Genomic DNA, 25,855 nt, shown 5'->3' with positions numbered 1-25,855 from the left:
CTCTAACAGCTCGGGGCAAGGCTCTCCCACCAAGGCCTCCAGCCACCAAGTGCCATCTATAAGAACCTCTAGGCATACAGATGTGCCCACTGTCGGAACAGAAATTTGTGGCAAATGATTGAATCAAGTAGTACTTACTTGGGTCATCTCTTTCAGGCTGTACAAGCTCTCAGTTGCTCATGAGGGAGATGCATAATTGGAATCTTTCTAATGTCCTGCTCACTTACTGAAATTTCAATATGGAAGTAGTCAAATTTAACCCCTCACACTTCAGTAAAACCACAGACATCTTGATGAGTTGCCTGAAAAACATCCCTCTTGGTCCAGAACTGTACATGTTCAGTCTAGTCTGTAATTGCAGGTGTTTTCATCCAAGTCTTGCCTATCCCTTAGATGTAGTCTGCTTTTGTAAAGAAAAGAGACCCTACCATTTTTCAAATTAATAACAATTGACTGGGTATTTTTCCTTTTATCTTATATATGTTTCTTTCCTCATTATACAGAGAGCAGAATGTATGTGTAATGAATCCGGATCTGACTGGACAAGCGATGGGGAAGCCATTGAATCCAATTAGCTCTAGCAGCCCTGCCCATCAGGCCATGTGCAGTGGGAACCCAGGTCAGGACATGACCCTCGGTAGCAATATAAACTTTCCCATGAATGGCCCGAAGGAACAGATGGGCATGCCTCTGGGCAGGTTTGGTGGTTCTGGGGGCATGAACCATGTGTCAGGCATGCAAGCAACCACTCCTCAGGGTAGTAACTATGCACTCAAAATGAACAGTCCCTCACAAAGCAGCCCCGGCATGAACCCAGGGCAACCCACCTCCATGCTCTCACCAAGGCATCGCATGAGCCCCGGCGTGGCTGGCAGTCCTCGCATCCCACCCAGTCAGTTTTCCCCTGCAGGAAGCTTGCATTCCCCGGTGGGAGTTTGCAGCAGCACAGGAAATAGCCATAGTTATACCAACAGTTCCCTCAATGCACTGCAAGCCCTCAGCGAGGGCCATGGGGTCTCATTAGGGTCATCGTTGGCTTCACCGGACCTAAAAATGGGCAATTTGCAAAACTCCCCAGTTAATATGAATCCTCCCCCACTCAGCAAGATGGGAAGCTTGGACTCCAAAGACTGTTTTGGACTTTATGGGGAGCCATCAGAAGGTACAACTGGACAAGCAGAGACCAGCTGCCATCCTGGAGAACAAAAGGAGCCCAATGATTCCAGCCTGCCCCAGGCAGCCAGCGGGGAGAGGGCCGAGGGCCACAGCCGGCTGCATGACAGCAAAGGGCAGACCAAACTCCTCCAGCTGCTGACCACCAAGTCCGACCAGATGGAGCCCTCCCCCTTGCCCAGCTCGCTGTCGGACACAAATAAGGACTCTGCAGGGAGCTTGCCTGGGCCTGGGTCCACGCACGGCACCTCTCTCAAGGAGAAGCATAAGATTTTGCACAGACTCTTGCAGGACAGCAGTTCCCCTGTGGACTTGGCCAAGCTGACAGCAGAAGCCACAGGCAAAGAGCTGAGCCAGGAGTCCAGCAGCACAGCACCTGGGTCGGAAGTGGCCGTCAAACCGGAGCCAGTGAGCCCCAAGAAGAAGGAGAATGCACTACTTCGCTATTTGCTCGATAAAGATGATACTAAAGAGATCGGTTTACCGGAAATAACCCCCAAACTTGAGCGACTGGACAGTAAGACAGATCCTGCCAGTAATACAAAACTAATAGCTATGAAAACTGTGAAAGAGGAGATGAGCTTTGAGCCCAGTGACCAGGTGAGTTTTCTAATGACTTCTCCCAGGTGTGCTCATCTGTATCACAGATTTTCCTCCAAGGGGACAATCTGACTCAGTAAAAACAGTGTTTTTGTTCGCGGTCTGTATCTTGTAATAGTTAATTTGCATGAAACTGTATTCCACACTATGGGTGCGGATCACCAGGTATCGCTGCCTGCGGGGCCGGCCTCCAGCAGCACAGGGTCCAAGGGAAATCCACAGAGTCCACGGTACTCGACTTTTCTATCTGAGGGGCTAAGGGGAAAAGACATTCACACACTCTTCGGCTTCTTTCTACTGTATACCTTTTTCTTTAGCTTATATACCCCAACAACATTTGTCAGGCTGGACAGGAATTACAGTGTGGTTATATTCTATTTTTTAAGTGAATGAATCTTGAAAGGTAACCTTATAAGGAATCGGAAAGGAATCACAAACCTAAACATTTTTGTTTGTTTGGTTTTTTTGTTTTTGTTTTTTTCGGGGCAGGGTTTTCAGGAGATTGAGGGCAGAAATGAGTACAAGGAGTTAGTCATCACCTTTGGTCATCAACCAATCCTAGCAAGAAAAGTGCATCAGCTAGTAATAATTGGGCTGCTTTGTTCTTGTCCCCTGACCTTAAAGAGGTCTACATTCAACTGTGTGCCTTTCTAAAACTTCAGATTATCTTCTTGGGTTTTTCACCTCAAAGCTATTTGACAAAAACATCTTAGTCTGTATTTTCTTTCTTTTTTTTTTTCCTTCGAGACAGGGTTTCTCTGTGTAGTTTTGGTGCCTGCCCTGCATCTCTCTCTGTAGACCAGGCTGGTCTCAAACTCACAGAGATCTGCCTGCCTCTGCCTCCCAAGTGCTGGGATTAAAGGCGTGCACCACCACTTTCTGGCCCAAACTTTAGTTTCAAAGCTTTGTTTCAGCTGTGATGCACTCTGAAACCTACGAACACATCTGCCAACATTTAAGACAAAAGAATTTTAACCTAAGCTACAGTCTGTATGGCTCCTCAGTAGAAACTCATATGCTGTAGCTGTGACACACGTCCTTTTTTATTTTTATTCATCAAAACTCTGTATAAAGTAACATTGTTATCAATCAGACAGTACAGCTTAGGAAAGAATCATCTTCAGAATAATCCACGGGTTCAAGTGCCCAGTAGATCGGGATGTTTCCATGAGATAAACACTACATTACAGGCAGTGGGGATCTCCCCACACCCATCCACACCATGCAGATCCCAGAGAAAGATGGCAGCAGCAAACATGTAAAGGCACAGCAGAAACAAAAGACATTCCGGGGTCTGGTCTCAGGGCCCTGCCTATCCAAGATTCACCAATCAGGGAGTTGCCTCCTGGTGGGCTGACGTCTTGAACTTCAGTTGCCACCTGCTGCTCCTCCAACACACCCCCAGCAAAGAGGGACAGTAGTACCATGGGCTTAGAAGGCAGCGTAGCTTACCCGTCAGACATTCCACCCTGCCACTGTAGGCCAGAGCAGCTGTGGACACAGGAAGTAAGTGTGGTTGTGCTCTAGTACAGTTTTACTTACAATCTCTGAAGTAGACAGTTGTGATGAACACAAAGTATTTTTTAGGGGCGTGGGGTATCATTGTTCTTACTGTGAGCAGGGTAAATTCATTCTTAGGTCATAGATCATACACTGACAGGAGTCGGCAGGATGAACTGCAGCCTGGCCATAGATAGCTGAATCCTAAACTGGCAGCAACCAACTTCCTTAGTTCGGGCTTTGTCAGAGCAGACTTAAGTATCTATTTACCTCTCTCTTCCAGTGAAGATCCTTCTGCCTCTCTTCTCTTTCCATGAACACTTCTGAGCAATGTAGAAGAATCTCATTGACCGGTAGTTAAAAAAAACACATAAGAGAAAATGGATGGGAGGAGAGAGTTACCAAAGCCATATGTATTGATTCAAAACCAGAATAATGGGTTGCTTTCTCTCCTGTGCTTCTCTCAAAAGTTAACATCTTGAAAACAATCCAGGGTACCTAAAGTAATGTTCAGAATCATCTTCTTTTTTTTTTTTTTTAACAAAAAGCAGTCCTCGTAATATATAATATTCGCCACTGTAGAATACCACTGTCAGACTAATTAACACATCACATCGTGTGCTGGTCATTTTGTGATACAAATACTTTGCTCTTCGATATGTATTTGTTACTGTTTTCCACCACCTTGTACAACAGATCTCTGGAATGTTTTTCTCCAAACGGAAATTTTGGTACCTCTCCAACATTTCCACCCCACCCCTCAGTCATTCTAAACAGTACTCTGGTGAGAATTTCCCCACAGTGAGAGGCAAACCATTGATTTTATCACTTACTTCAAGAAGCAAGTGATAGCCCATTGCAGCTGGAATGGTGGAATCCCTGACTGACGGAGGTTAGTGGCCCAGCCTAGCCTTCCTGAACATGTCCCGTCTGGCAGATCTTTTTGAGTCGTGATGGGTTCTGCAGTGAGGAAATCACAGGGCTTCTCTACTTAACATGGCCTGTAGTTTGCCCTGGGAAGTTGAGTGGCAAGTCGGGAGGTGGTGTGTCACCCGCCTCGAGAGCCACCCCCATCCCAGGCTGTGCTGTGAGCCCCCTGAGCCCACAGAGGCTGCACATTGGTGGCCGTCAGGTGACAGAGGCCACTCCTCCGGTCAGTTCCTACCGGCCACGCAGGTTCTGAGTGGTTGATCTCTTCTCTCACTTTGATGTCCATGGCTGCTGCTGATCACACGGGAAGCAGACTTAAGTTACATTAACATTATTAGTGATGAATCCTAAACACTGGACACCAGCACGAGGTCCGTACTGCAGCTGTTTTATAATGCTGTGAAACTGTGAGCTGGGGGACCGAGGACAGCAGAAAGTAACAGCGATGTCTTGTGTGATTGAAGTGGGAAGGCTTATTGACACCTGAGTTTCCATCTTTGGAGATTTCCTGGATTAGATAACAGAAGTGGTGGCCGTTCGGATGGCGGGCACAGGCGGCATCACTTAGGTGACTTCGCACGCTAGAGGGCGGCTTCCTGACTCAGGAGACCCTCGGAAGCTCAGTGAAGAGCATGGCTGCCCCTCTCTCCATAAACAGTAGTTCTGTCTCAGGCCTCAGACCCCGAGGGCTTAGAGGGACAATGAAAGGGATCGATATTTGTCATTACTTTGTGTAAATGATTTCACAAACGTCAGACAAGAAAAGTTTGGGGATTTTTTTCTTGTTTGTGGGTTTTTGGTTTGGTTTTTGGTTTTTTTGTTTTGAGTTTTTTTATTTAGGAGAAATAATTTTCTAATCAAAATTATCTGAGAAACAAAGACTAGTGTGTAATCAGTATAAATCTGTTTGAAGATTAATAAGAGCAGGGTCCACAGGCATGTGTGCCACAGGCAGGCACACACACACACACACACACACACACACACACACACACACACACGCACACAGGCACGGGATTTATATTTTCTGTGATGTAATCTAGTCCCGTGTCGAGCACCTCCTTGCCCCTCCCTCCCAAACACCATTTAAAATACAGCCTCACAGAACCATTTAAGATCAAAAACACAGCATCGAGAAAAGTTACCACAGGAAGTGTGCTTTACCTAAATTTAGATCACAGTTGGCATGAGGGAAAAAACAATGGTTCTCTCACCTCCAGCTCGCCTTCCTTGTCCCCTCAGGAGGCGCTCTCCCGCCACCTGCTGTCAGGGTTCTTCAGGCTTCCATTTCAGGGGATGCAGTAGTTACTTAGTAAGCAAAAGCAGACAGCAAGCCTGGATCGAAATTGACTGTCTTGTTGAAAAATTAACTGAGTGTGCTTTTAACGTATTACCAGCTTTTGAAAGTCAGGAAGTGCTTTGGTGGTGCATATTATTATACCTAAATTGGCATAGTTTTAGTGGGTAGAGCATTTAAACAAGATGCTTCTACGACATTTCCTAGCAAACAGGAAGCAGAAACTGACAGAAACATTTCCAGCGTGTTTGTTGCCCTAACTCGTGTGCTTATTTACACAATGACCCTTGACTCATGGTTCTTCCTGATCTGCTCCTAGTGAGGGCCTGGAGAGGCTTGACTCTGTTAGAAAGGCAAACCACATTTTAAACTGGGAGTGTCCAGGGAGTTTCCCTCCAGACACAGTAGAATTCCTTCACAGTTCTGTGCTAAGCAAATGGTATGAAACTGTTTTTTTTTTTTTTTTAATACTTTTTTTTGGGTTTTTTTTTTTTTGGTTTTTCAAGACAGGATTTCTCTGTGTAGCTTTGCACCTTTCCTGGAACTCACTCTGTAGACCAGGCTGGCCTCGAACTCATGGAGATCCGCCTGCCTCTGCCTCCCGAGTGCTGGGATTAAAGGCGTGTGCCACTACGACCTGGCACGAGTTGGTTTAATTTTAATACATATCTTTTAAAAAATAAAACTTAGAGGTAAGTGGGTAGCTCAGCTCATATCACACAAAGCTGGTTTGGACCCCAGCACTGCATGAATACATATATATATATATATATATATATATATATATATATATATATATATATAGGATATGGGGTTTTAGTTATAAATTATTTGAGATAAATTATATCTGTAATCCCAGCACCTAGAAGATGGAGGAGGGGATCAAGGATTAAGCCAGTCTCCACTACATAGGGGGTTAAAGACCAGGCTGGGCTATATGAGACCCTGTCTCCAATTCTTCTTTTTGAAATAAATTGATTTTAGTTACTCAGATATATCTTAACATGTATATATAACAGTATATGTGCCTGTGATATTAAAATTCAAGTATTTACATTTATATACACTTAGCATATTACACAGAAATAGATTACAAAAGAAGAGGGCCAGCATGGTAGCACATGCCTTTAATCCCATCACTCAAGAGGCAAAGGAGGCAGCCTGGTCTATAGAGAGAGTTCCAGGACAGCCAGGGCTACACAGAGCAGCAGAAAACACAGATGTTTACATTACAATTCATAACAGTAGGAAAATTATAGTCAAGAAGTAGAAACAAAGATGATTTTATGCTGGGCAGTGTGGCCAGCACTCAGATCTCTGTGACTTCAAGACCAGCCTGGTCTGCAAAGTGAGTTCCAGGACAGCCAGAACTACACACAGAAACACTGTCTTGAAAAAAAAAAGAGCCGTGGGCCACTTGAACTCTTTGTAGGCTAGACATGATGCAGTGTGCTGCCTCAGGAGGCAGAGTTCCACGCTCCTAGTTTAAGGCCTGCCTGGGCTACATAGTGACCTCTGTCTCAAAAAACAAACCAAAAGTTCTTCTTCTGTTTAAGGTGGTTTATAATTTAGTTTGTGTGGAAGAGGAGAAGGCAAGAAGGAGAAATAGGAGGTGAGCCCTAGCTGTTGTAGTCTGTAACAGGGAAAGCATCCTGTCGTGGCTCTGATGAGGGAAAATTCAAGTGCATCTATTAAGAAAACGAACATACATGCTTCTGGTTTTGTTTACATGAGCCTATTTTGGATAATTCTCATCGAGACCATCGGGAAAGCTTTTTCAGAGACAGTTTATCACTAATTTCAGCCCTCTCCCTCACCCATACACCGTGCTTTAAAAGCACTCAGGGGAAGTCATGTTGTCATGGGACACTGCTTCAGACACGAGAGATGTCTCCTCGGAGCCTCGTCCTCGTCTGTGTTTCATATATAGACAAAACTACGCAGAGTTATCAAAGATGCACAGGAAACACTTTCTGAGCACTCAGTGGAAGTTGTAGGAATTAATGGTGAAAAGAATTCATCTTGTTGACCGAGTGCTACACACACACCCCCCGCCCCACCACACGCACTGCTGTCAGTAGGGAAGGGACCTGTCAGTGAAGCAACAAAGGAACGAGCTGGGCTGATGGGGCCATGTGCAGTGCGTCCCTTCCTCAGGAGCTCTCGGGGGCATCACCTGTCTGTAACTCCCAGAGAAAGAGCTCGTCCTTCTGCTGGAACTGGCTGACCCAAAAATGGTCTTCTAGCTGTTCTAACAATACATGAGGAGTCCTGGGAAAGGAGTTGCTAAGTTTATTCTTTAGCGGCTGTCTCTGAAAAGAATCAAATAAGTGTCACTTCAGCCCAGGAGCTTCCTAATATGGCATGTGTCCAGTCAAAAGATACCCCACCACCAGCAAGAAGGGTCCAGTGTGTAGATCCTGTCTTTGCCATAAGTGACAAAAGTCTTCGCACTCCAGCTTCCATGTAGCGGGCAGGATTTGTACATGAGCGGCTCCACAAGAAGTGCATGCCGGCATCAGATTGACTCAGACACTCTGTTCAGTTTGGGAGCAATCTCACTTTAGCCCAGGCTGGCCTGTGGCTCCCTGTGTAGCCCAGGCTGACTTTAGCCTCAGGTGCCGGGATTCAGACATGGTCACACTGGCTTCTTCCCCTTTCCTGTGTGACTGCAATCTCTGATTTTAAAAACTAGCACCCTGATAGGTTCCTCTTAAAAGAACGTCTATGCAATCATTTTAGTGTCTTGGAAGAAAGCAGTCCGTATAAATAATGGTCATACCTACATTAATCAATATTGGCAATGGAAATTGAATTCCAGACGGGGATCAGGAACTCTAAGAAACATGTAGTTTCTGTAAAATCAAGTTAGTAAGTGCTGTGTTTGGTCATCGGCAGCTTCTGTATATCTTGTCACCTAAGCTGGTAAATGAGAAAACCACTGTCATTCAAAACCTAAAATAAAAGCAAACAAAATCGAAATTCAAATTGAAAAGGCAAGACTTAGCTAGTTCCTGAGTGCTTTAAGCATATTTTACACCACCATCCCCCAAGGCAAATAGGCATTGTTATTTGGACCCCATTCTTACCAGCTTCGTAGTGGTTATTTCTTAGGAAAACTTAACCACCAAACCTAGATCCAAACTGTAAGTCATCATCCAACTATAAGTCATTGGAGATGTACATGTTCATAATTAATAGGGTGGTTTGTATACAGTAAAGGGAATATATAAACTGTCAAGAGAGTCACAAGGTGGGAAACAGCTTTCTTTCCAATTCAGCTGTGCCTGCTTTCTAGGTGAGGGGTCAGGGTTCAGAGGTTAGATTACAAGTGCTTGGTGAACTCAGGTATGAAAGATGGTTCAGTGTTAGGCTTGACGTTTGCACATGCCTGCTTTTTTCACCTGGCGGCATGCCTTGTGATGGTTAGATCTGTGGCTGCCAATGGTGGGGGCTGGGATCCCCACTGGCAGCATGGGCCTGGATGTATACTTCTGTTTGTTAACTGCAGCCTGGCAGCGAGCTGGACAACTTGGAAGAGATTTTGGATGATTTGCAAAATAGTCAGTTACCACAGCTTTTCCCAGACACCAGGCCAGGAGCCCCTGCTGGGTCCGTTGACAAGCAAGCCATCATCAATGACCTCATGCAGCTCACAGCGGACAGCAGTCCTGTCACACCTGCTGGAGCCCAGAAAGCAGCGCTGCGCATGTCACAGAGCAGTGAGTATGCCCTCTCTCCAGATTTGCTGAGGGATTTCCCATCTCACCCCATCGGAAACAGGTTATCAAAGTCTGCCTCTGTATAGTTCCTTGTAGGGTTTTTCATGATAAAACAGCACCATCTACTGTCCTGCTCTGTCGGTGTTCAGAATGGATTCTGGTCCTGCTGAGGTTCCTCTGCTGTCTGTTAATACTTTCTTGAGAGAGGAAGGTTCAAGCCAGGCATGGTACTGCATGCCTATAATCCCAGGCATGTGGCTAAGACAGGAGGATGGTGGGTTCAGGGCCAACCTGAGCTACATAGTGAGACCCTGTCTCAAAAAAAGAAACTAGATTATTTTCAAAATTTAATTGTTGTTCATGCAAAGGCTGCTCACAGTCAAATGCCTTGCTGTCATTTAGGAATTTTATTTTAAATTTATTTGAGCTAAGTAAAAAATGCCATTCACTCTGGTCACATAGATTACAAACTTGATCCTGGATGAAGTCTTCAGCTTTGTGTGAGAGAGCAGAAAGACAACCTCTTCAGTGCTGGTAAACACCATGACTGTTTCCACCTCAGGTGGTTTGAGCCAGTGCCTAGCACTGTTCTCAAGTCCGAAAAGGCAAGTGTCAGCCAAATAGAGAATGACCACCTTTAAAAACTGAATCCTTTCTTGGATGGTTCCTAACCGTTCTGGAAAGGGAAAAAGGAAAGAAAGGTGAATTTTTGTTTGGCCAGGGTGATCAGAAAGCTAAATAATTAAGAGAATAAGGTAAGAAACATACAAGATGCTACCCATTAACCCAAAGAACATGTGGGAGCCCACAGCTCCCACTCTCTCTGGAGCTCCCAATGGGACTTGGATTAGTGAATGGAGGCCGGGTAATGGACCCCAGGAGGGCAGGACTCAGTGTGGTATGTAATGTCTGTTCCCAGCCTTCGTTTTTCCTGGATGTTTATTTCTACCATGGATTATGAAGTCCCCCTCCTCTAAACTGTGCTAATGCAATCTGTGTTTATAAAATTAAAAGAAATCAAAGTGCTTGGTGTTACCTAATAAATTAGCTCTGTAAATTATGCTATATAATACCTGAGTAACATTGTTATAAAATTACAGGTCATCTACTTGAAACTGCTCAGGACACAGTCAGTTCTTATAAACTAACCATAAAAGTCATTTCAGATCTAAATATGTGCCCAGAATTAAAGAGGCCACACTGATAGTGACAACCTTTAATGGAGTATTGCTTCAGGTAACACAGTGTACACTCAAAGATCTTAACTTCTATAAAAATACCCACTTCTAATTCATCCTAAACCTTGAAAGCCCAATTAAATAATATCCTGACATCCGAACCATATGTATGTAGCTTTGTTACTGCATGTAATAATGAGAAAAAGAACACTATGCCAAAGTTTGAATAATATAACATGAACAATATCATATTGATGCTTTATTTAGCAAAAGCTTTCAGTATTAAAACTACTAGAAAGAAAAATACGGTATATGTTTCACATTCCCTTTTCCTAAGGCCATTGAAAGTTAGATCAGAGACCTGTTGATAATATCATATGGGGTGCTGCATATGTTTTCTGTGTGTGACTTGTCCTCCATGTAGGTAGTTGGTCCCTGGTGTGCGTCTTTGTCATTTTACAGGTGACATTTTCCCTAAACACTACTATTGTTAATATTCCTTTTCATTGACCTTTATTAACCTTCAATTTTCATTTGTTTTCTCCTTAGCTTTTAATAACCCACGACCAGGGCAACTGGGCAGGTTATTGCCAAACCAGAATTTACCACTTGACATCACATTGCAAAGCCCAACTGGTGCTGGACCTTTCCCACCAATCAGAAACAATAGTCCCTACTCAGTGATACCTCAGCCAGGAATGATGGGTAATCAAGGGATGCTAGGAAGCCAAGGAAACTTAGGGAGCAATAGCACAGGTAAGGGCTCACGAGGCACTGCTGCTGATGGGGGTGTGGGAGTGAACAGTGTGTCCTGCATCGGGAGAGTGGACTGTCCGTGTCAGTGCGGAAACCATGCCCATTCTCTGAGCCTGGCGTGTGGGACGCCACGCCAGCGAGTGACCAGGTCATCCTGCAGCTGCTGCTTTGATGAGGTTTCTGAACTCGGTCTTCTTGTCCAGACTTACTTCAGTTCCATCCCAGCTATGGGGGGTCTGAACATGGAGGGGTCTATTCAAAATAGCTGGTGCTTGTTAGCATCCAGTGATAATCTGCTGATACCCCCAAAAGATGTATTAATGTGTTTGGAATATTTCAGAACGGAAGTTTAAAATTCCACCAGTCTTTCACAATTGTAGGTCCTGATTTCACTCAGGAAAAATAAATAAGTCAGTTGAAAGTGCAGGTCTTTTTGCCTGTCTTACTGCATTTTCGTTGTAGACTTAGCTGTGCAGGAGGCTGAAGCTGGAGGATGACTTGAACCATAGATTTATGTGTGTTTTGCTTTATTTTATTGGCTTTTTGTCTTCTTAACTTTTAATGCATTGTAATAGCTTCAGGTTAGGACAGAATTAAATGAGCACATTGTTTGAGACCACAGCGTGGCCCATTTCAAAACTATCATAACACTAACGACTTTAAGTAGTGGTGTGACCAGCCCAACAAAAACCTCCAGCCCCAATTCAGGGAGGCTTCCTGGAGCCTGGAGAGTTTAGGTTGCCTGTGATCTGGCCGGACCTTGACCCGCTGTAGTTTTCCAGCATCCAGCACATTCTCCAGGCACGTTTCCTCAGTGGTCCCTGCTTCTGCTGCCGCTGCCGTAGAATTCAGGCCTGAACTCCCAGCGCCTCCAGCCTTGGAACAGCATTTGTTATGGATCTAAAAGGATGCTGGCTCCCTAATGAAGAGCTGCTCAGAATCTATAGCTTCTCCCTTTGTCTCAATGACATATTAGACACTTGGGCATAGAAATAAGTAGATATTATAAAAAGAACTTACAGTCGTGGGCGTTTTAGTTCTTGCTATTTTTAGCTCAGTCTGTAATCCCTGTACATTGCCATTTTAGTTAACCCAAGATCAGAGTTCTGTTTAAGGGGAAATGATGGATGTTTTACTTCCTATTACTGAGATAGAATTCATGGGAAACATGAGCTGTACTGTTGTCCCTTTACCCATTCAACAAATACTGACTGCTTACTAATGTGCATGCAATTCATAAAAACAGTGCCATTTTCACTGTGTCACTCTTAAATACTGATTTAGAGAAAAGTGGCTGATGATTCACTAGGGGTAGCTCCCTACCAGGGAGCAAAAGACGTTCTGTGTTGTTGGAGGACTCTTTCTTATACAGGACCCTAGGGCCATGAGGATGGGCGTACCTGAACTTGGGCATCCCTGGACCTACTGGTACCCGAGCTGTAACAACCAGATGGTAGTCTCCCTCTGCTTCTAAAAACAAACAAACACCCAAAGGAATAACATCCATCTCATTGCACTAATACTGTAGAGTTACAGATAGTTTCCCTCCTACTGTCTGTAATCTTGTTAGGCTATTTACGTAGGAGATTATTTTGAAAAACAAACTACCTATTCTCCCATAACATGTTTGTATAGACTAAATATAATATAGTATGCTTGATATGTGTGTTAATATCATCACAGTTTTCAACTCTAATTTCCCTCGTTCTTCATCATCCCCGTTTCACAAGTGAGGAAAGACCCATGTTCTATCCGTGTGTTAATTAGACCAAATTTGTAGTTGCTTAACCCAAATAAAGTGAAAGCAAGCCGTATAAGACTGTCCTTATATTCCCTGGATCAAATATTTCAAAGTAAAGAGATGTCATTTCTGAGGCTTCCCTTTCAGCAGCAGGTCTTAGCCACTGCTTGGCCATTGCCAACACCCAGGGCTGAGACACTAACAGCCCCTGAATCCTGCTTGGTGATGTTGACTGCTCATTGTTCATGTGATCAGTGGCCAGTGTAGGCTTCTCATGCACTCTGCATCTGCGCAGTCAGGAATGCAATGGTCCAGGAACCTGGAATCCCCTCAGCCTTGAGGACTGTGTCAAAAAGGTCTTACTAGGTTCCCTGGTACCTAGAGACTGCCCTTGGTAAAGTTTGAAGTTTACCCAGGTTTTTGTTTTTTTTTTTTAATGGAAGTTGTTACTGAAGTGTCTTGTGCACAAAGAAATATGCCTGTGGTGTGGCAGCCTAGCGTAACGTCTCCAGAAGTTTAGCAGCAGCTCTGACACACCGGAAGAAATGTCAGGATGTTTAAGTCGTCCGTAATCTTTGGGGATGCTCTCTGATTGGGGTTGATAATTATGGGATTGATTGTCAGTTCTTCCCTTGTCCTCCTCACCTCACGTTCTTTTTGGAAAGTAAGGCTCTGACGTGTATGTCAGCTAATGTGATTCACTTCCTGAGGAAGGAAGTTGGGGTTATCCACTTGCCGCAGCACCTGTTCTGAGTACATACGGGAACAGTTTTAGCAGCGCTTCTGAACCATACAGAGTAGCAGATTCGTGTCAGGAAAACTGTAGTAGTTGCCAAATCGTATTTCTTAGCCAAGGGCCCCGTCTGCCCCAGGGAGGGTGTCTGCTGCTGGCCGACGGCAGTTTACAGTCATGGCTTGAGTCGTAGTAGGTAGGTAGGCCTGGTGTTTGTTTGTGTGCTGTTTTCGATGTCTGCATCTCTCAGCGTCCTCTGCCTTGCATGCAGGAATGATTGGCAGTAGCACCTCACGGCCCACCATGCCTTCTGGGGAATGGGCACCACCGAGTTCGGCTGTGAGAGTCACTTGTGCTGCTACCACTGGTGCCATGAACCGGCCAATCCAAGGAGGCATGATCCGGAACCCAACAGCCAGCATCCCCATGCGAGCCAACAGCCAGCCCGGCCAAAGACAGATGCTCCAGTCTCAGGTCATGAACTTAGGTAAGGCGGTGCACTGCCTGCTCTCTCCGTGTGCTTTCTTGAGATGGAGGGTCAGACTTGAAGTGGGTGCTTCCAGACTTGCTTCTGGCTTGGAGCCTAGGTAACCCTCTGGTGTGAAGCTATCTGAATGGGATTTTGCTAGAACCTTGTAGAGTCATAAAGCAATTGCATAATTATAATTTGGAGGCAAAACGCATTAGAATGTCACATTATGAATGCTGTACACATACATGCTTAATCATTCATATGATAGTGTAAAGGTAAAGGCATAGTTGAGTGGTGTAGCTGTAATGTTGAACTCTACAGTCATCCTGGTCCTCCAAAGCCCTCAAACCAGACTGTGAAGTCAGACTCTTCCTCACTGATGACGTGCCCTCTTGTACAACATCACACAGCACTTGAGGATCTCTAGCATTCTATTTAGAGACTGTTGACATTATTAAAATGAATTTTTGCACTCATTCCACAAAACCTCTATGTGATATATTCGTCATCGACTATCCTGGTTGCCTAGTGCTAAAGGCCTGGAAGGATGTGGGAAGTGACTCCCAGCGACAGGATTTCTTTTGGGGCAGATGAAAATGTGCCAGTGTTGATGTGGTGGGTGGTTGTACAGCTGAAATATTGATACCTACTTCATGGTACACTTGAAAATTATCTCAGGAAACCTGTTATATTAAAATATTCATGTGCACACCTATAATCCCAACACCTGGGAGGTGGAGGCAGGAGGACCAGAAATCTATCATCCTCAGAAACATAGCAGATTTGAGGTCTGCTTGAACTAATGAGACCTGTCTCCAGGGAAAAAAGATCAGTAGTTTATTCAGCTCCTACTTGAGACTGTTAGTTTTAACCACAGACATAGGACCTTCCTCTGATACTGTACATTAGCTCAATTCTGAAAAGTCTGTGTTTATAAACTTCTGTGTTAGTTATTGTACAGGAAGTACTAATTTATTCACAGGAAAATGCAAGATTGTTTTGACAGAGTATCAGGTTTCTGACTCTGACATTAGGTCTCTTCCATAGGTATTGAATTGCTGTGTGCTTTTTGACTCAATATTCTGAGAGTGACATTTATGATTACATTTTTGCATATGTACTCAAAGTAGTTAGTGGTTCCCAAACTTAAATTTGTGTCATTTGAAAATGCTAAATATAAAAAAAATGTTAAATATAAACCCAAATTTCTATGAAAAATTTAACTGAGACAATTTTAAGACACTTATGAAAGTCACAGTAAGGAGTCGTATATAGAGAAATTTTTTATTTTTTTTCTGAGACAGGATTTCTCTATGTAGCTCTGACTGTCCTGAAACTCACCCTAGACTAGGCTGGCCTTGAACTCACAGAGATCTGCCTACCTTTGGCTCCTGAGTGCTGGGATTAAAGGTGTGCGCCACCACCACCTGGAGTATATAGAAATTTAATTTATTCCTTGCCCTTGCTAAAGGGCATCTCACTTTTGGAACTTTCAGTATATCTCTGTAAGGCTTAGCTTGTAGCTAAATTTCCCTAGTTGTGAATAAACTCAACAAAGCCATGAATTCAGCCCAAGAGAAAGTTGTCTGCCCCAGTGGAGGTCGGATTGGTGAATAATAGAGTGTACACTCATGCTGCTTTAACCATGGAAACCTCAGGGAGAGAAGTGTGTCTGAGTGTGTGCCCTACTGTGGAAGAGCTAACCGAAGGACGACTAGTGTTCCCCAGTGCCTTGCAGGGTGTCTGTGAGGCCTAACCCGGGTCCTCTGCATTCCGATCTCTGCAGGCACCCAGTGGAGTCCTGCAGGAGACTTGCACTGTAGGATGCAGTGTGGAAGTAAGTTGGAAGTTGTGTTAGTTACCCCCTCCCATGTACAAGCTATTGCACAAATGTTAAACCGTGCAATGAAAATCATAATTATGTTAATATATACTTACTAATTTTTATGGTATTTTAAAAATGAGTTAGCATTGTCTGTATGTGCCATACAGACAAAAGCTTGAAGTAAGAGACTAGGGATTCCTGCTGTTACTGCTGATCTGGACATGCCCCCGGGTAGATGGCATTGGCCTTGGTATTCACTGCTTTCATTTGTACTTCACACCAGCATATATGGTCTCATTTTCACCTGTTACTGCCTCTGCCTTCTCATTTTACTTGCTGGCATACAATAAACGTGCTTTCTAAACTGTAAGATACAAGATTTGAGGGTTTTCTTTTTTCTTTCCCCTCTTTTAGGGCCTTCTGAACTAGAGATGAACATGGGGGGACCTCAGTATAATCAACAGCAAGCTCCTCCAAATCAAACTGCCCCGTGGCCTGAGAGCATCCTGCCTATAGACCAGGCATCTTTTGCCAGCCAAAACAGGTGAGTCTGGGTACCAGCAAAGTTGGGAGAGCATCAGCTCATGGCTCCTGGGTTCCATTAGTTGTTCCAGACCTGCATCTGGATGACTTCCCTCTGAATGGGTGATGCTTCCCAGCTATCATTTCTTCAGACCAAGTCATCCACTAGGCAGGGAAAAGAAGATGCAAAAATCAGCAGGACCTAGACCGCCTTAAACACCTGACAATCTGTTGGGGAAAATGATGTGCTTATGCTTCTAAGTGTAATTGGGCAGTGGCACACAGTATGGATGCCTCGAGAGGAATAACCATGTTTCAGTAGCTCGTCCAACGAGCTAGACAGAGAAGGTTTCAGAATCTTGGAAAAGCTCATGGGGGGCAGAGTAGCCCAGTGTGCATGGCAGAGCAGCATCCTGTCGTCTCAGGGGTTCTATGTTATGTGTAGAGTAACAGGAAATGATCTCATTTTGTGTTGTGTGTATTTTACCACAATTAACAAAAGAAAGGGGGCACCCACCTCCTCTCTAGGTCTCGTTAGATCAGTGTAGTCCTCACCCCTCCTCACTGCCACAGCTAGAGACCATTACAGAAAACCATAACCAATCAAAATGCAGCTGCGGAGCCAGGCCCCGTGGCTCTATCTGCAGAACAGCCCCCTCCTATGGTTCAAGAGACGCTGTGAAGGAGAAGACCGGGCAGTTGGAAGAGCCAGAGGGTCGGGGGTCTGCTGTGAGAGTGTGTGTCCTGATAGTATCAGAAGGCCGCACCCATGAAGTCTCACCAGCATGACTACCTAAACATGAGCTAGACAAGGACATTCCGCCACCGGAGGGAGTGGGAGAAGGACCACCAGGCCTCATCCTACACAAGAACTACAGGCGACTAAGGAGGGCTGAGTAGGACAAACAGTCTTCCCCGGGGAAGAGCACACCAGCCAGTATCCAATACCCAGTGGTCAGCCCTGGAAACGTACACACAAGGGACACTGTACAGACTAAGCGGGTTATATTTAGGAATATATACGTATGCACATATACATGTAACCCTAATGAGAAAAGAAGCTGTGGATTTGAAATGAGCAAGAGTCTGGGAGGGTTTGAAGGGAGAAAGGAGATTATTGAAATAGGAGCCAGTAAGACGATACAGTTGGGGACGTCGTGCTTGCTGGACGAACATGAAGACCTGAGTTCAGAGTCCAGAACGCACTGAACAAGCCAGTTGTAGCGACATGCACTTGTAATCCCCGCACTGGGGAGGCAGAGACAGGAGGGACTGTGGAGCCCAGTGGCCGGCTAGTCCCAGGCCCCAGTGAGAGACCTTGTCTCAAAAAAAAAGGAAAGAAAACCTGATGTTGACCTCTGGCTTCCACATGTAAAAACAAAACACAACAATAACATGGTGTGTAACTTGGGTGAACATGTGCGTCTGTTTCCTGTTGTAAGTACTTGGTTGCTTCAGGGTTAGGAGGTCATTCTCAGGAAGGATGAGGCCCAGCCTCTCCAACTCCCTGGCTGGCTTCAGTGGATAAAGATTGGCAAGTCTGCTGATGCAGGTTCCACATAGTCTGCCACGGTTGGATTTCATACAGCCCGTCATTCATGGGGAGGAGTCTGGGGAGGAGTGAGTGTTGTTTTGCGGCACAGCTCCTCACAGAAGTGGACAGCTGTTAACACAGCTGAACAGAGGTTGTGCTGGTTATGGTTGTCATTGCTTTGAAACACCAGGACCAAAAGCAAGCTGGGGAGGAAGGGTTTATTTGGCGTACACTTCCACATCACTGAAGGAAGTCAGGACAGGAACTCAGACAGGCAGGAACCTGGAGGCAGAGCTGATGCAGAGGCCATGGAGGGGGGCTGCTTTCTGACTTGCTCTCCATGGTTTGCTCAGCCTGCTTTCTCGTAGAACCCAGGACCGCCAGCCCAGGGGATGGCACCACACACAATGGGCTGGTCCCTCCCCCATGAATCACTAATTAAGAAAATGCCCTGCAGGCTTGACTATAGCCCGACCTTCGGGAGGCATTTTCTCAAGTGAGGGTCCCTCCTCTCAGATGACCGTAGTTTGTGTCAAGTTGACACAAACTAGTCAGCACAGAGGCAATACTTCACTGTCCCGCTAGGTAGCTTCCCAGGCCTGAGGGACATGATCTAGAGCCCACATCAGCTCTTGATCACCAGAACTTCCTGTGAGCCCCACTCTGCCCAGTTGTTGGCACTCATATGGGGGGTCTCCTAATGCCCCGCCCAGACATGCAGCTGTGTGGTTTCTTCCTCACATTCACATTTCTGTGACTATTTCTTCTTTCAGTTTCTGAAAGGAGGAGGAGGAGGAGGAGGAGAGAGCTAATCACATTTGTGTTTTGAAGATTAATTGAGGGAGTATGGACTGTGTAGGAAAACAGTAGGTGGCACATTTTGAACATATCCAGTGCAAGCAAGCTGTTCTTCCTCAAGCCTCTTAGTGACAAGAGGAGCGAGGGTAGTGATACATACAATACATGCACCTTATATACACACGCACTCTTGGCTGACAGTATATGTGCCCATATGTATGTATGTATGTGTATATAATATGTGCTCTTGGCTGATAATACATATACCCCTTATATGTACAACCTGGGCTGATAATACATACATCCTTATATACACACTCTTAGCTGATAATACATACACACACACACACACACAAACACACACACACACACACACATATAATCTTGGCTGACAGTACACACACCCCTTATATATACACTCTTGGCTAACAATACATACACCCATATATACACATACATACATACATACATACATACATACATACATATGCACAATGCTAATAGTATATGTACCCTTATATATACCCTCTTGGCTGACAGTGGCCTCCCAGCCAGCTTACCATGGCTCAGAAGCAGTGGGATTATGACATGCAACAGGGACAGCAAGTGAGAAGAGCCATCAAAGGGACACTCACCTGGGTCATTTACTCTTAAAAGTAGGACCAGGTGGGGAATATAGACTGCAATTGATACATTCTACTGTCACTGTTTGAAATTAATTGTTGGTTTCAGTGCTCAGCAGGACCCCATATTAACATAATTATATTATAGTTCTAAGTCAAAATAACATATTAGACTGCCTGAGAAAACACAGCAGACTGAACGGGGCCAGACAACTTCATCCTTTGATAAGTTTATTCTCACTTGTTTTAAGAATGAGTTTTCTGGGCTGAGGCAAAGCTTTCCTGGCACACATGATGCCCTGGGTTCAATTTCCCAGTATCACACACAGTAAAAAGTAAGTTACTAGAAACGTCTGTTTTCTCCCCAGTACTCTATAGTACAAAGTAGAATTTGATAAAGTATAAATATCATTCCCTCTCTTAGGTTCACAGTGACGCAGAGCTCCTCGAATTCATTCAGCAATTTAATTATAATTTTTATATACCATAGAAATGGCAGTTTAGTGTCCAGATGCTATTCTTGAGTTTCAATAAATGCTTGCAAATTCTGCTTCTGCATAAATACGCAGTTTCCTGCTAGCTCAGGCAAGTTGACTCAAGCCCAGATTTAATTCAAGTGAGTGAGTGTAACTTTTATGCTGATAAGTTGCCGCCCTCTCCTCTGTGGTCGCTGTGGCCTCCTGTAGAAAATGACAATAGCACAAAGCACTGCTTAGTACCAAAAGCTCCAGAATATTTCATCCTGTCCGTGCGGAGTAGGTTTGCCCTTGAGGCCAATGGAGGTTGTGGAAGAAGGTAGGCAGGTGGGTCCTGACCACGGAGCTCCAAGTAGCTCTTATGGTAGTGCCTCTGGGACTTCCTACAGGTGTGGGCACCCGGCTAAGACAGTTCCCTGCTTTGCCAGCTATAAAGTGAGGGCATAGAAACAAAACTGCTTCCGTTTATGCCTGGCCTCTGTCAGCACTGAATAAAGCGCATTTGCAGGTGCACATTCTCCAAAGTCTTTGTTTTGTTCCGTGTTTGGCTGGTGTACGAGTTCTTTGCAGCGACCCTGGACGTCAGCTGGCATTTCCATCACCCATGGTGAAGCTTGTCTCTTTGCAGGCAGCCGTTCGGCAGCTCCCCTGATGACCTGCTGTGTCCACATCCTGCAGCAGAGTCTCCAAGTGATGAGGGCGCTCTTCTAGACCAGCTGTATCTGGCCTTGCGGAACTTTGATGGCCTCGAGGAGATTGATAGAGCGCTGGGCATCCCAGAACTGGTCAGCCAGGTAGGCCAGAGCGCTGCAGGGGCCACGTGCTCCACAGGCAGGAGGTGTCTGTAGAAAGGCCTCCCCCACCCTGCTCCTGCCCCTCCACTACTCACATAAACTGTGGACAAGACGCAAACACTCGGGAATGACATAATGAATTAGAGCAGAAAGGCAGAAGCTAGGGGGCTGAAGAGATGGCTCAGGGGTTAAGAGCACTGACTGCTCTTCCAGAGGTCCTGAGTTCAATTCCCAGCACCCACATGGTGTGGCTCACAACCATCTGTAATGAGACCTGGTGCCCTCTTCTGGCCTGCAGTCACATATGCTGTATACATAATAAATAAATAAATCTTTAAAGAAAGAGAGAGAGAGAGAAAGAAAGAAAAGGAGAGAGAGAGAGAGAGAGAGAGAGAGAGAGAGAGAGAGAGAGAGAGAGAGAGAGAGAGAGAGAGAGAGAGAGAGAGAAGAGAAAGGCAGAAGCTAAAGGCCACCGGCCTCTTGTCCCCTGCTGATGGGCAGATGAAGAAAGAGGTCAAACACAGGGCACTGTCCCGGTGGCCCTGCCCCTAGAAGGGGAGCCTGTCTAAGCAGAGGTCTCAGTCCCGCTCGCTCGCTGGCCTGTGCACCAGGACAGCAGCGCTACTTCAGGTCTGCTTCACACATCGGGAGCAGAAGTCAGCTCTTAGGTGCGTGTCGCCCAGAACAGTTTTAAGAATATTTGAACAAATAGGAATATTGAAACTGCCCATCACCTCATGAGTCTGGTTAACTCTCTTCTTCCCAGTTAACTGAAGAAGTGACAGACTTGTAACTGTATTTCTTTCATCTTGAGAAGACCCGGGAGGGAGGCTACGTAAATCCCCAGCGTCTCTCCTGAGGCAGGCAGCGCCTGAGCGGCCCTGCAGCTGCTTTCTGTGAAGCAGCAGCGCCCGGCTTTGCTGCAGGAGGAGGGGCCCACAACAGCCTCACAGCCTTCGCTCAGCACTGCTCATCTTTCTGTCAAAGAACCGCCCAAGGCCAGGCTCCTCGGACTCCAGCCTGTGGCTGTGAGGAAGGTGGCATGAGCGGTTGAAGACTTTCTCTGGAACATAAAAACGGTCTTGTCATAATCCCCACAGTGGCGCAGACACAAGCAGGAGCCGAGGCCTGTCCATTCATACTGAAAACAGCAGAGTGGAAAGAAATGACTGGGGGGTGCACGGTACACCGAGTGGAGCGAGAGGAAGTGGCGTGACTGCTTCCTGTGGAACTGCTCGCCTGTGCCTGAGCATCAGCTAGACCTTCGCTTCTCTGAGTTTATGTACCCCAGTGACATTTTTAAATGTCCTTGGACTTTCTGAGTGACCTGTGACACTTTGGCAGGTTTTCAAGGGACTTTTATTTTCAGAGATTATCTCAACTATAGCCCAGCCTAGCCTTAGATTTATGGCAGTTTACCTGTCTTGGCCTCCAAAGAATTGTAATACTTTTTAAAAAATTAAACCCGTGTCCTGTCCTCGCCCTAGTGTTGCTCCCGTTTTCAGCCTGTATTGTTTCTAACGTCCCCTCAGTCGTGGGGACTGAGTTGCTGACGGCCTGTTTAGGTAGGATGAGGGAGATGTGGCGTGTGTGTAGCCAGAATCGCATACAGCGTTTGAAAATGGAAATTACTGGCTGAAGAGACAGCAGTCAATAAAGCGCTTGTTTCACAAATATCTCCAGAGCCCAAGAAAAAATGCTAGGCGTAGTGGTACACACTTGTCATCCCGGCATGGGGTGAAGGTGTGGGGAGGACAGGAAGGTCCTGGGCCAAACTACCAGCCAATCTAGTGTAATCCATGAGTTCTGAACTAATGAAAGACCCTGTCTCAAGAATTAAATAGCTGAACATAGAAGTAATCTCATTAGATTTTTCTATTAAAAATGAGCAAATACAAAGTTCTGAGCTATTTCACCAGTGAACGGCCTCCCTGCAGGTAACCCATGCACACTCTTTAAAGTGTTGTGTGGGGAGGGGTAGGATGCTGTAGCTGTCAGGTGACCGCAGGTAGTGCGGATCTGCTCCAGGATGCTGTACAGCTCTAGGATGACTTGGAGTGACTGAGGCAAGGCTGGGAGACGCTGAACTGAAGGAGGCTTGAGATTTTTATTGCTGGTGGGGTCTTGCCCTTCTAAAGACCATCAGATTTGTAGCCATGGCTTCTAGAAGGAGAGGGCTTGGCCAGGTCTATCTTCCCATGGACACTTGGGCTGCACCGGTTTGAGACATTCTCCCTGAGAAAGCTCCAGATTTCCTCTGTGTGGAAACAGGACAGTCAGCCAGAAGCTTGTGTATACAGTTCAGTGGCAGAGATGAGGAGAGACCTGGCCTCAGAAACAGGGTGAACCACAAAGAGAAGAGAACCATCCTGAGAAGTCCTCTGTGGTACCTGTGTGCGTTTTTTCTCTCCCTTTGTCAGAGAGAGAGAGAGAGAGAGAGAGAGAGAGAGATTTGAAAACTGCAGAGCTAATACAAGATGCAGCTGGAATTTATGCAGCTCTCTCCGTAAAGTGCATCTCAACTGGGCATAGTTGCGCACACCTTTGATGCCAGTACTCACTGAGACAGGCTGTCGAGTGAGTTCCAGGACAGCCAGGGCTGTATAATGAAACCTGTGTTGAGTTGGGGCGGGGGGGGGGGGGGGGGGATCTCTCAGACAATCAAATTAACCAGATACATAATAACCGGTCTTACAGACATATCTGCCAGATAGCAATCAAGGCACGGGGAGGATGTGCTGAACATCTTTACACCTTCCTTTCCTCCTGTAGGTCATTGGTGGGGGAAGCATCTATTTAAAAAACAAACGACAAGTATACTGAACATGTCTAGCATGTAGTAAGTGAATGGTGGCAAAGTGTGGGCGTGTGAGAAATTCTGCCAGCCATAGAAAGCAGCTGAGTAAACAGTAGGCAGTGTAAGCTGGGCGTGTGGTTCTGCCCTGTTACCTAGCTTAGGAAGTAGAGGCCAGCGGCCCATGGCTGAAACCCAGCATGGGCTGCATAGCAAGTCAAAGACCAGCTTGAGCATGTGAGACCCCGTATCAAATGGCTCCCGCCCCAAACATAATGGGCAGTAGTATATCGCCCCAGCCCCACTGAGGATCTCAAGTCCACGTCACAGTGTGGACCACCACCTACCATGTCTTAGCTGGAAAGACTTCCTGAAGTCCGCTTCATGTCCCCACATCTGTTTTGTTATCTGCAGAATAAGGACAGTGGAGGCTAGTTCCCCAACACTGCTAATTCTGGCTAAGGCAGTCACTGAATTAAAATGACTGACAGAGGTCTGTGCATTCAGTCAAAAGAGCTGACACTTGCAGATGTCTGCTTACTGAAGCCCATGCCAGGTTCTGACTGGGGAAAGATAGAGCACTACATAATCACAGCCCCTCTCTCCCGCCCTCCCCCTTGAAGGAAGTGCTGTGGGGAGGCGGCCTTGACCCTTCTTCCCCTGGGTAAATGGATCTATTAAGCAAAGAGGCATTGTGTGGCGGGAGAAGTAGAGCCAACCTGATAATACCTTGAATAATTGGTACAGCATTTGTAAAGCATCAGATAGAAGAGGGAGAGAAAGCTGCCGCCTCATATTTAGTCCGATGTTTTTAGAGGCTTTATTCATGTGCTGCTTTGGGGCTTCTTTTCAGAGCCAGGCTGTGGATCCGGAACAGTTCTCAAGTCAAGAGTCTAACATGATGCTGGAGCAGAAGGCCCCTGTTTTCCCACAGCAGTATGCATCTCAGGCACAGATGGCCCAGGGTAGCTATAATCCCATGCAAGATCCAAACTTTCACACCATGGGACAGCGGCCTAATTACACCACACTCCGTATGCAGCCCCGACCAGGCCTCAGGCCCACGGGCCTCGTGCAGAACCAGCCAAACCAACTGAGACTTCAACTTCAGCATCGCCTCCAAGCACAGCAGGTTAGTTTTCCATGGGACCTTCAGTCTGGGGGCTCAGGAAGATTAATAGGGATTGGTGTAGCAGTGAAGCATTAGAATTGGGCTAGGAGCTGGGCGGTGGTGGCCAACACCTCTAATCCCAGCACTTGAGAGGCAGAGATGGGCAGATCTCTGAGTTTGAGGCCAGCTTGGTCTACAGAGCGAGTTCCAAGGCAGTCTCCAAAGCTACAAAAAAAAACCCTGTCTCAAAAAAAAAAAAAAAAAAAAAAATTGGGCTGGGAGCACTGCTAATTGGACAAGGTGATTTGAAGCAATATTTTCTGTTTTGTAAAATGCGTTGAGCTGGGATTGGCTGCATAGCCCTCTAAGCCTAGCACTTGGCAGGAAGATTGAGAATTCTAGGCCTTGAACTGGACATGGTAGCTCATGCCTTTAATCCCAGCACTTGGGAGGCAGAGGCAGGTAGATCTCTCAGTTCGAGGTCAGCCAGGGCTACAGAGAGAGACCCTGTCTCAAAAAATAGAGAATTCTAGGTCAGCCTGGGCTACATAGAAAGACCCTGTCTCAACTCACTGTCCTCCCAAAAAAGTATTGATTCCTGTTTGTTTGTTTTTAGAATCGCCAGCCGCTTATGAATCAAATCAGCAATGTTTCAAATGTGAACTTGACTCTGAGGCCTGGAGTGCCAACGCAGGTGAGGAGCCAGCAGCTGTCTGTGTCTCCGTGTCTCCTCCTGCCTTCCTTCCTCCCGCCCTCCTCCCTCCCATCTGCACCCCCAGGCCTGTCAGCCTGTCAGCCGACACCATGCTTTGGTTCTCTGTACCATCTTTATCACCAGGCTCCGTTGACTCTTGTTGTACAATAACAAGAGTTATTTCTGTTGCAGACAGACCCAACCAGTCCTGATTCAAGTGCTGGCTGATGTTCCCAAGAACATGGGCTTACGGTCCTACAGGCCTGAGGTCACGACATTGTTCATAGCACATCAGTGCATAACCTTGTTTTTATGGGAGTTTCTCTTTGAAGATATTTCCCCTGAGTGTAATTTACTCATTAACATTAAACTCACAGTCGATAGACTATCTCAGAGCCAAACAAACCTCACCTAACACGTGTATTTTCCCCATTAAGCACATCTGCCCCTTACTTGGGAACACTAGACAGTGCTACCCCAGCAGAAAGCCCTGTTACGTTCTATTGGACCGTATAAGAAACCTCCATACTGTTAGGAGCTGAAACAAGAAGGCCAAGTGTCCTTCACATGCTCCCCTTGGCT

The 25,855-nt window shown here is 45.9% G+C and overlaps 1 protein-coding gene across 9 annotated transcripts in view; it reads left to right on the top strand.

Moving 5' to 3' along the window:
- Window positions 1–25,855, top strand: part of Ncoa2 (nuclear receptor coactivator 2) — a 258,198-nt gene that overhangs the window by 217,774 nt on the left and 14,569 nt on the right. For 6 of the 9 annotated variants that reach the window (XM_076563713.1, XM_076563714.1, XM_006974696.4 and 3 more), the window contains 8 exons: window positions 504–1,773; window positions 9,012–9,222; window positions 10,950–11,156; window positions 13,902–14,117; window positions 16,342–16,471; window positions 20,509–20,674; window positions 24,322–24,600; window positions 25,196–25,273. In XM_076563713.1, coding sequence (XP_076419828.1) covers window positions 504–1,773; window positions 9,012–9,222; window positions 10,950–11,156; window positions 13,902–14,117; window positions 16,342–16,471; window positions 20,509–20,674; window positions 24,322–24,600; window positions 25,196–25,273 — 2,557 coding nt within the window. Of the gene's footprint in view, window positions 1–503; window positions 1,774–9,011; window positions 9,223–10,949; window positions 11,157–13,901; window positions 14,118–16,341; window positions 16,472–20,493; window positions 20,675–24,321; window positions 24,601–25,195; window positions 25,274–25,855 lie in introns of all 9 variants that reach the window. The other 3 variants (XM_076563719.1, XM_015993554.3, XM_076563712.1) reach the window with 2 other exon arrangements.

The sequence above is a fragment of the Peromyscus maniculatus genome, chromosome 2, assembly GCF_049852395.1.
Source record: "Peromyscus maniculatus bairdii isolate BWxNUB_F1_BW_parent chromosome 2, HU_Pman_BW_mat_3.1, whole genome shotgun sequence".
Lineage (NCBI taxonomy): Eukaryota > Metazoa > Chordata > Mammalia > Rodentia > Cricetidae > Peromyscus > Peromyscus maniculatus.
Note: the sequence above shows the minus strand (reverse complement) of the source record. Positions and strands in the feature narration are given on the sequence as shown.